At 30.4% G+C, this 10945-nt stretch overlaps 1 protein-coding gene across 1 annotated transcript; it reads left to right on the top strand.

Annotated features, from left to right (window-relative positions):
• Window positions 1–217: 217 nt before the first annotated feature.
• On the top strand, window positions 218–4979 carry LOC149233392 (transcription factor bHLH35-like). The gene is made up of 4 exons (XM_089382181.1): window positions 218–316; window positions 473–721; window positions 840–1010; window positions 4735–4979. Exons 1-4 carry the CDS (start codon window positions 218–220, stop codon window positions 4822–4824), a joined length of 609 nt encoding a protein of 202 aa, XP_089238307.1. The 3' UTR covers window positions 4825–4979.
• The last annotated feature ends 5966 nt before the right edge of the window (window positions 4980–10945 follow it).

The following is a 10945-nucleotide window of genomic DNA, read 5'->3' as shown; positions in this document are numbered from 1 at the left end:
CCTGATAACATAGCTGTCATTGATGAATCAACATGGAATGCCCTGATTACTTAGCATGTCATTGATGGACTCACAAGTAAGTTTTCATAATTTTTCCCAAATTTACAAGAAAAAAATAAAGAAAATTTTTATATCAGTAATAAAGATGCTGATAAAGAAAATTTTATATGAGTAATAAAGATGCTAGATTCAATTTACAGAATACAAAACCCCTACAATGCTCATCTTTCTGCCGAGTGATCAACCAGAATGTACGTTGAAAATTCTGATTTGTACTTCACGAAAATGGTTTACATATGGACCGTTGAAATTGCAAGTATGTTAAACGAGGCCCTATCAAACCCTATCTGTAGATATGGTCCCATACCAGTGCTATAATAGATACATGCTAATGGTGATAATTAGGATTAGGAATTTATGGATTTTGCAATGTTTTTGCTAATCATTTCTTTCGTTGCTGTTCTGAGCACAGATGGATAAAGCATCCATAGTGGGAGACGCCATCAGCTATGTACAGGATTTGCAGAAACAAGTTAAAGACATACAGGCCGAAATCGAGGGCCTTCGATCTAACTTGAACAACCGGAATGATCCCACACCTCGTGACAGGGAGAATTCAGCGGTTTCCGGTTTGACCAACGAAATGCAGTCCTACGAAAAGGGAAGCACCAGTCACCCTCCTCCTCTTCCTAACAAATCTCCAACGCTGCAGAAACTTGACGTAAGCCAACACCAGTCATAATTTCCTCCTTGCACCCTCTTTTGTTGGCTAGTTCCATCTTCAGTTTAAAATTCCTGTGCGAATCTTAGTTTAATCTTCTTTTTTTGGCAATGTACAGCTGGATGTAACCAAGGTCGAGGATAGAACGTTTCATATCAGACTTTACTGCAAGAAGACCCCAGGAGTATTGATAAGATTGATGCGGGCCCTTGAGTCCATTGAACTCGATTTTCACAATGCCAACCTCACCTCCTTCGACGGCCATATCATCAAAACAGCCACAGTAAAGGTATAGTATTTAAAATTAAATTCTAAATAGAGTGAAAGTTGAAATTCGGTAGAAGTAGCGGCAGGCAACATTTATGTCAAAACAAATGCCTTTGCTATTAAAAAAATAGAAACAAGAAACAACATCGATGGAGAAAAACAAAATGCAAACCTCAATGTATTTCCATTTCCACAAATTAGGGCTTCGAGATCAACGACATTCAAATGTAAGTTATCTGTTAGATTGGCATTCAAATGTAAGTTATCTGTTAGATTTTTTGGTGGTTTTTTTAAGCATTTTTTCCAGTCAAAATTGTTTAGATCAGGGATGTGCTGAAATCACATGTTTAATTTTGAACTCTCCACATTTTAAGTATTGAGTTTTTCAAGGTTTTGAATTTATATAGTCAAAAGTTTAGTTTATACTATAAAAATGATTATTTGACAAAAACAATTTTCACCAAATTCCAGCTAAATGTTAGAAAATAGAGATCGAAAAGAGAGAAGACTGTTCAGACACCAAATCACACTTCCATATCTTATTGATCACACGGACGTTCCATATATAGGAATACATGATCTTTCTAGATCCGAGAATGGTGGATCTAGATTACTAAAAATAGCTAGTACACCTATTAATCTAGGAACTCACACAATACAACTCACGACAATTTGAAAGTCATGGAAGCATTACTTCCAACACCCTCCCTAAATGCTTACATGTATAAAATATAAAAAACCCATATTATAACAATAAATAAATCTTTTTTAGATTTGTCTCATATGGTCATCATCAGCGCCCACATCCACTCTGGAATCTTGCAAACACCGCCGCTGTCACTTGACCTCCATTTAAAACGTAACGGCCTCTAACCATTGTTAATGAACTTTGTAGAATTGATGCTTCTCAACTTCCGGCAACGGGCGAGTCTCGAACCATCCTATGGAACTGCCACCATCTGTGAATCCACGGCCCTCAGTAGCCTTCATCAGTGATTTAGGATAACATTTTGGATAGAGAATGTCTTAATTTTACAACTTGACCTTATAAATACCCTGTACCCAGTACACTACGGGTCACACCAACTTGGCCTTATTAAGAACTACTTGTAACTAATGCTCCCTTAGCTACAAGTCACATTAGCCTACTCAATAATGGGTGTGTTCTTTGTATTTATTTATATAAATCATCACACAAATCTAATAATCAATCTATAGATGTGTAAGATATCCATTAAAAATTTATGCATAACATCTTCCTAAAACATATCACTCCATATTTGACCGTACAAACAATAAATACCTACTGATCACACATTTAAAATACCACATGAACCGTAGGTATGGAACAATGAGATGAAACTTAGACATATAAAAGCCATGCTTTAAGATTATTATCACTCCATATTTGACTGTACAAACAATAAATACCTACTGATCACACATTTAAAATACCACATGAACCATAGCTATGGAACAATGAGATGAAAATTAGACATATAAAAGCCATGCTTTAAGATTATTGCCACCATTCGCCTTCTCCTTGAATGATCGGATGGCCCTCGACGGATCTTCCAATGTTGTTCGCGTTCTGGCATCCATTTTCGTAGCATAGAGTGTCTAGGCACTGAACAGATTGCAAGATATTTGGACATTTGTGTCGAGGCGCTGGGAATGCTTGCAGTGATTTTGGCCGGTCGTAGACTTTTAACGGCTCAGCTACTCACTAATGCGATGTTGCTAATGCATTTGTATTAACGAGATCCGTCATTGCTTCCCCTCGATCTGCCGCTTTCCTTCAAAGAGAAGCACTTCCCACTTGCCAGCGAAATGTCAGAAAATAGAGATCGAAAAGAGAAGATTGTTCAGATACCAAATCACACTTCCATATCTTATTAATCACACTTGACATTATATATATAGGAATAAATGATTTTTCTAGATCTGAGAATGGTGGATCTAGATTACTAAAAGTTACTAGTAAATCTATTAACCTAGGAACTCACACAATACAACTCTAACAACTTGGAAGTCATAGAGGCATTACTTCCAACACCAAAATCTCCAAAAAATGTATTAGTTAGACAAAGACAAACATATAGGAGTATTGTGATATTTAAGTCATGGTCTATCTATTATACATTTTGGAGGTTTTTTTAGTCTCTATTATATGGTTTAATTTGATTATAATTTAACAGGGATTTGTTGGAATCATAAGTTTGATTTGTGAACTCTCCACAATTTGAATGAAAGAGGTGTTTTCAAGCTACCAAATCTATATATAAAAAATTGTTGGATTTTCACACTCACCTCGTTGGGAATCGATCAGTGGACTAACAACCACTAACAACAATGTGGATCTAGTCTCGACCACTTAAACAAGGTAATGATAATGGTTTGGAAGTTTACTAATGCTTATGGGTTTTGGTGTAACTAAAAACCTAACATGGTTTAATTCCCCTATTTGAGTTTGAGTAAGGGTGTTGGATTTTCACACTCACTTTGTTGGGAATAGATCATGTGGAGGAACCCCCCTCTAGGGGCAATTAAAAAAAGTAATGATAATAGTTTGGAAGTTTACTAATGCTTACATATTTTAGTGTAATTGAAAACTTAACAAAAACATATTTCAAATAACAAACATAAAAAATTTGGCTAAAAACTCCCAAACCTATGATATTGAGCCAACACAATATCTTAAAATATCTTCTATTTTATTAAAATACAAATCATAATAAAATATCTTCTATTTTATTAAAATACAAACTCATAATGTTTAGACCGCACTTTATGTTACATATATTCTATTTTATTAAAATAAAATATTTAAATTTTAATTTACATCTTTTATTATTTGGGAATTTGATATCAAGAAATCTTCAATCAAATAGCTATTAAAATATTTTGCCTTCAAGTATCTTCTATTTTATTAAAATAGAATATTTAAATTTTGAAATATCCTCTATTTTATTAGAGTAGAATATTAAAATATCTTCTATTTTATTAACGTAAAATATTAAAATGTTTTCTATTTTATTAAAATAAAATATTTCAATTTTAGTTGGCCTATTTTATTATCAAAAATCTTCAACCTATTAGCTATTAAAATATTTTCCCTTCAAGTATTTTTATTTTATTAAAATAAAATATTAGAATATCTTCTATTTTATTAAAATAAAATATTTAAATTTTCTTTGACATCTTTTATTATTTGGAAATTTGATATCAAGAAATTTTCAATTTATTAACTAAAAAAAATTTTCCCTTCTATTTTATTTTCGTTGGCATCTTTTCATTATTTGGAAATTTGTTTTATTTTCGTTGCATCTTTTTATTATTTGGAAATTTGATAACAAGGAATCTTCAATCTATTAGCTATTAAAATATTTTCCATACATGAGCTTTAGCATATCTTAAAGCGATCCTCTACCTTCCTAAATGCAATATTAAACTTTGCAATTGCATCTTTTAAAATCTCCAAATTTGGTGTCAAGGAATCTTCGCTGTATTACTCATTAGAATTGTCCTTGGAGCCACATTCGGAGCATCTATAACTTCGGTATCAATGAAATTTTTAATTAAATTAATTGTCACATCCTTCACATATATAAATTTGTTGTTAGAATAGTGACCAGAGATCTCATTTTCAGGATTTGATATGATTTATTCAAAGGTTAGATTCCATATGATTTTATGTTACACTGCATTTAATTTAACATAGCTAAAGTCGTTGGTGAATTGTGCAGATTAAGAAGCGATTTGGGTTAATGGAAGCGGACGAAGTAAGAAGAGCTATTCTGGCCGCTACTTCTATGCAGGGTTTTATCACAACTTGATTAGAGATAGAAGCTGAAAAAGGTGTTTTTTGTTATTTTTTTTAATGAGCTTATGAGGAAAAAGAAGTACGAATAATATGCACTTTGTAACCATGCATTTAATATTTTGTAGGGTAATATATATATATCCGGTAAATTTTGAAACACTTGTAATATCTAACAAAAGGTAAATGTATTGCCCATAAGTGCATGATTCTATTTTAAACTTTTCACTAAAATAATTAATAAGAATTACATTTTGTTATCTCATTTTTTGATAATAAAACTTTGCAATTTATTTTATGTCATATAAAACATTTAATTTAAAAGATACAATGTTTCAAGTTTTATGTAAATATATGGATAAATGTTTTTCAGATTAATTATATTATTAAAATTTAATTAATTTTTCGAATAATCGTCAAAACCAATATATATATATTATATTTTTTACCATAGGAGTATCATTACAAAAGCACAAATTTCGAGGACGACATAAATGGGCGCTTCCGGCCCATTCACATTGACCATGTTATGTTTTATACGTTTATTTAATGTAAGTGGTGCTATATTTGACACAATGTTTCATCATTTGACTGATCACCAAGAAAGTAAAGCTTCGCGCATATCACGTTCCTTTTAAAATAAAATAAAGGTTGGTGCAACGTACATAGTTGAGCTTATTTGTCAAAATCGACTACGGCAACCACTCACGTACGAGATCGAGAAGCCATGAATATAGTTTGTTTTTGTTGGTTTCTCAGGTCTGGTTGGTCATGCATTGGTGTATTAAGCATTATTTTTTCAATAAACATTATAGGAATGAAGTCTAGTCTTATTTTATTTTAATTTTATATATTAAAATAATTATTTAATAATATTAGTTTAGTAGGTTGGGATAGATAGTGATCTTGTATTTTATTAAGCTATTTTTTGATGTAAAATTATTAGTTAAATATTTTGTATTTTTTGATGTGAAGTTATTGGTTCAATTTTCTATTTTTGCATATTCTTTAATGTGAAATTACATATTCAATTCCCCACCTCGATCAAAGTAATGTATTGTACATAATAAAAATTTAATCCTACTAAACTTTTAAAGAAATTATTATAAAAAATTACAATTACATTAATTATTAATTATTATATTTAAAAAATTAAAAGAATATAAATTTATTGATGATGATGATGATGATGATGGTTAACGTCTGCTGAGACCAAATAATGGTCTATCGGACCTAAAGAAACAAATTACCTATTTTGATTTAAGATTTTATTCCTATACTCAAAAAGCTTGGAGAGAAGCCTCCCGAGCTCACTATAATTTTGACATTGTAAAAGGCTAGGAAGGTCAGTGTTGTAACAAAGATTGTGAAACTGAGATCTAATGTGGTTATACGCGGGGCACTCTAAGAGGAAGTGGTTTTCATCCTCGATGTTTCTATTCTCACATATATGGCATATCCTTTCCGTCCATGGCGTTTTAGGAACTACCCAACAACCTGTTTCACTATGGAGCTCATGAGAATTCGTTCTAATCTTTGCTATATTAATTTTCTTCTTTGAGCTAGTTAAAATAGAGAGATACTTTTGATCTTCTAGGGTGGGGTTGATGACCTTCTTATAATAACTTAATTTTATTTTAACCGCTAAGTCTTTCTCACACCACATTTTTTCTTTGAACTTAGAAGTAACAATATCTTTAATGTTATCTATGTTTTGCAATGCATCATTTTCGTTGATCTCCCAATAGTTTACCCAGGCCCTTGTGTCTTTATGCCACCCTCGATTGAGCCTTAGGTGGTTTTGGCTAGAATTTAAAGCTAGCTTAGGAAGTCTATGATCGTCTATGTTACTGATTTTGTGCTTGTACAACAGAAACCTAAGCATAGCTAGGCTCTCAATAGGGGAAAGACCTGCTTCTATAAGGAGAATAGGATACGGTGTATTACTTTTAATTTTCAGGTTATAAGTTATAAAACGCTTCTGGATTTGCTCAATCTTTCTCCATGATTCTCTGGAGATACTGCAACCCCAAACCTCACAGCCATATAAGATAACAGGAGTGACTAAAGTTTTAAAGAGGAACTTCTTTTTATCCCACATTACAAGGTTTGCTATTTTACAATTATTTTCAAGACCAAAGTAAGCTTTCCACCCCCCCATTAATCCTTTTCTCAATGCTATGGTTCTAGTTGAGCTTGTGATGAATATCAATTCCTAGGTACTTGTAAGAATACACTTCCTCCAAGTTATTATTGTCATACATAAAATTAGCGTAAGTGTCCTTCTTGGATTTGATAATCATAACTTTTGTTTTGTCAGTGTTAACAGTCATACCCATGGTAGAGCAGAAATCCTTAAGAAGCCTGAGTTGCTTATTAAGATCAGATGGGCACCTTGCCAAAAGAACAATATCGTCAGCATAAAGAAGAAGGATGACAACTATCCCAGCTAAGATTGTGCCATCACATCCTGCTTCCTCCAAATAGCCTTCGAGCTTATCGATGTAAATGCCAAATAGGGTAGGGGAGAGGGGGCAACCTTGTTTAACTCCGATGTTACACTTAATATCTTTTGACCACCCTTCATTGCTCTTTAGCTTGGCAATTACATTCTCGTATAACCTTATAGCGGTAGCTCTCAACTCAAGAGGAACCTTTAGCTCTTCTAATCTATTCCAAAGGTTGTATCTAGGAACCGTATCGAAAGCCTTTCTAAAGTCCACAAAGCAACAAAATAAATTGGATTTATCATGACGACATTCCTCCGCAATGATCCTAAGCGTAACAAGGTGGTCTGTTGTTGAGTGATGCCTTCTGAAACCTGCCTGGCCTTTAGCCCGCTTACCTTCACTTTCAAGCCATATGCTTAACTTATTTTCCAAAATACTACCATATAACTTGGCTAAGAGAGGGCTGATCATAATTGTTCGATAATTAGAGGGGTTATTTGTATCCCCGCTTTTAAAAATAGGGATAATGAGGCTCTCAGTCCAAGGTTTAGGGAACCCTTGCTTGACTGCTTGATTGAAAAGCTTGTGGATGTGGGGGATGAGGACAGGACCTCCAATTTTTAAGATTTCCGCTTGGTAACCTTCAATGTCCTTAACTTTCCCATTATCGAGGCGATTAACCCCAAACTTAATGTCTTCTAAAGAGAAAACTTCTTTCGTTGTGAAAAAGGTTTCCAAATTATCCATGACATTTGGAGATTCATAAAGCTTTTTAAGATACAATGTTTCAAGTTTTATGTAAATATATTATCTAATTAATTTTTTATTAAAATTAACTAGATAAAATACAAATAATTCATAAAGCTTTTTAAGATTAAAAGTTATAATAATAAAATATTTATAAAAAAAAATCTAATAATGAATAGCTTGTAATTAACTTTTGAAATGTAAATTAATTGATAATGAAATATTAGGTTAAAAAAATTATAAATTTATTAAAGATTATAATAATAAAATATTAAAAATAAAATTTTAATAATAAATAATTTGTAATTAACCTTTTAAAATATAAATTAATTTTTGAAATATAAATTAATTGATAATAAAGTGTTATGTTAAAATACTCTTAGGTTAATAAGAGGACACCTAAAAAGTTAGGTGGTCGTGATCTGTAAATCATCTCCTACAGGTTATTTCCAACCCGTACATCCCTTTGTCATGCTAGGCATGGAAGCCCCCAGGGGTTAATTCTGACCATGTGGCCCCGTGCCACACAAGAAGAGGAAGCATCTAGACATGATCGTGTGTCATGATCATAAAATTTTGTGTTATTAAATAAATATATATAGGGGTTTGATTCACACGGATTTGAATATTGACTTTCATGATCATAAAATTTTGTGTTATTAAATAAATATATAGAGCTTTGATTTACACGGATTTGAATTTGAATATTGATTTTCATGTTTTAAATAATATTTTATAATATGGAATGTTATAATATTTAATATTGGTATATTTTAAAGTAATAAAGTAAAATCGTGATTTTTTTTGTTATTTAAAATATATTGTGAATATATATTAAAAAAAATTGAAACATTTGGATTTTATAAATTAAACAATTTAAATATAAGTTTTTAAGGTTTTTTACAAATTTTTGATTAAAATTAACTAGATAAAATACAAATAGTTCATTTCATTTATAAGCTTTTAAAATTAATTAAATGTATAAAAATAAAATGAAATATACATTAGTCATACATTTATTTAAAATAATTTTATATTTGCTTTTGACGCACAAAAAATAAAATTAAAATATTTATACTAATATCATATAAAAAAGAGTATACTCATTATTTTGTTAGCCAAATTATATATTTAATTGTTTATTATAGAATGCCAAAATATATATAGTATTTTTATTTATCATATCATAATTATGAGCTAAATAGCTCATTCAAGTGAATAAAATTGATTAAATTAGAAGTTTCATGAATTTCATTTGTAGGGGAATTTATTCTAGGATGTTCACAAATTTCAAGTTAAATATGAACCAACCAAACACCAATACAAATAGTTTCACAAAATTTCTTTACAATTCTATTGAAATTCATTTCAAGTTCATTATGAAATAAAGGAAATTCAAAGAGGGTTATAATAAAAAATAAAATAACAATAAAAAAACTTAAAGACTAAAACTTAATCACTTTAGAAAAGAATCTTTACTTTATCTCCACAATTTTGATAAGTTAATATTTTATTTATACCATACCTATTTAAATTATATAAATTTATATATTTATAAAAATTATAATATTAATGTAATATTTAAATAAAATATAAAGTTAAATAAATAAATGTAAATTAAAAATATATTTTAAATTTTAAATTTTGTTGTGATTTTTTATTTTTGAATAATATATGTTACTTTTTTTATTTATACTTTCCACACTTAAATGATATTTATATATATATATATATATATATATATATATATATATATATATATATATATATATATATAGATATATATAAAATTGTAATTTATTATTTTTAAATATATATGTTAATTTATTATTTATATTATATCTATTTCAATTATACATATTTATATATAAAATCTAAAAGTTTTATATATAAAAAAATATATGTATATTAAACAAATATTTTAACTTTTAAATTTTGTTATTATTTATTATTTTTGAATATACATATTTTTGTTTATTTTTTATTTATACTATATACATTTAAATTATATAAATTTAACCCGGATGCGGGTGACACTAATAGCAATCAATGATAAACTCCGCTATTCAGACATCTCGCCTGACGGATGGCAGGCGGATCGTATGTAGGGTACGCGTCGTAGGATGGCGTATTAAGTTTAGGGCAGATGAAATAAATTTCGAGCAGTCTCGAATTTGGTCTCGCATTAATTTCGAGCAGTCTCGAATTTGGTCTGGCATTAATGCGAGCATGGCTGCACTGCATACAAGTTGGCTTATTGGCATGGATCCGCTCAACACCCATGTCGAAGTTAATGGCTCTTTTTATTATGAAGCAAAGCCGCTTCAACTCCCCTGTCTGGTCTTTCGTGTCTGGCTGTTAGCCTGGCTCTGGAAGCGCCCTGAATCTTTCAGCGCTCTTACAGTTTCTGGTCTGCAAGGAAAATTTTAAGAACCCCCCTAAATTTATAAATATAATAAATGGGCGAATCTCCATGGTATATAGGAAAAATGGAAGGCGATTTTATCAATAATATAATATGTATATATAATTTTTTGGCGAATCTCTCACCAGGCATGGCGAATATTTTACTCGATTATAAAATCTTGTAAGATCTTGGCGAGTCTTTCACTAAATAATAAAACTTTGTAAAGTCCTAGTGAATCTTAGCATAGGCTACATGCTGGTTTAATTCCCCCATTTAAATAGGCTACATTCGAGGTGAATACCATGGGTCAATACCATGTGCCATTTTTATTTTTATTAATTCTAATATTAGGGTTAATAATGGTTTTTTGCATGGTATTAATAACAATCTAGTCCATGGTATTTGTCCCATAGTATTTTGGCCATAGGTTTCACCTAAATATAACCCATTTTTTGAGTGTTCGTAAATATAAGGTGACTTATGGAGTAAATATAAAAAAATGTTTTATTTGTTTACCATACCTCTCATTTATT

Source organism: Pinus tabuliformis, chromosome J, assembly GCF_031772625.1.
Source record: "Pinus tabuliformis cultivar Carrire ecotype Pingquan chromosome J, CPIR1, whole genome shotgun sequence".
Lineage (NCBI taxonomy): Eukaryota > Viridiplantae > Streptophyta > Pinopsida > Pinales > Pinaceae > Pinus > Pinus tabuliformis.
The sequence above is the reverse complement of the archived record's forward strand: the minus strand, read 5'-3'. Positions and strand labels throughout refer to the sequence as shown.

Coding starts and splice junctions, on each gene's coding strand:
- LOC149233392 (XM_089382181.1), top strand. CDS start 218: ATGCTCATCTTTCTGCCGAGTGATCAACCAGAATGTACGTTGAAAATT. Junction 722..839: donor CAACGCTGCAGAAACTTGAC/GTAAGCCAACAC, acceptor GGCAATGTACAG/CTGGATGTAACCAAGGTCGA. Junction 1,011..4,734: donor TCAAAACAGCCACAGTAAAG/GTATAGTATTTA, acceptor TGAATTGTGCAG/ATTAAGAAGCGATTTGGGTT.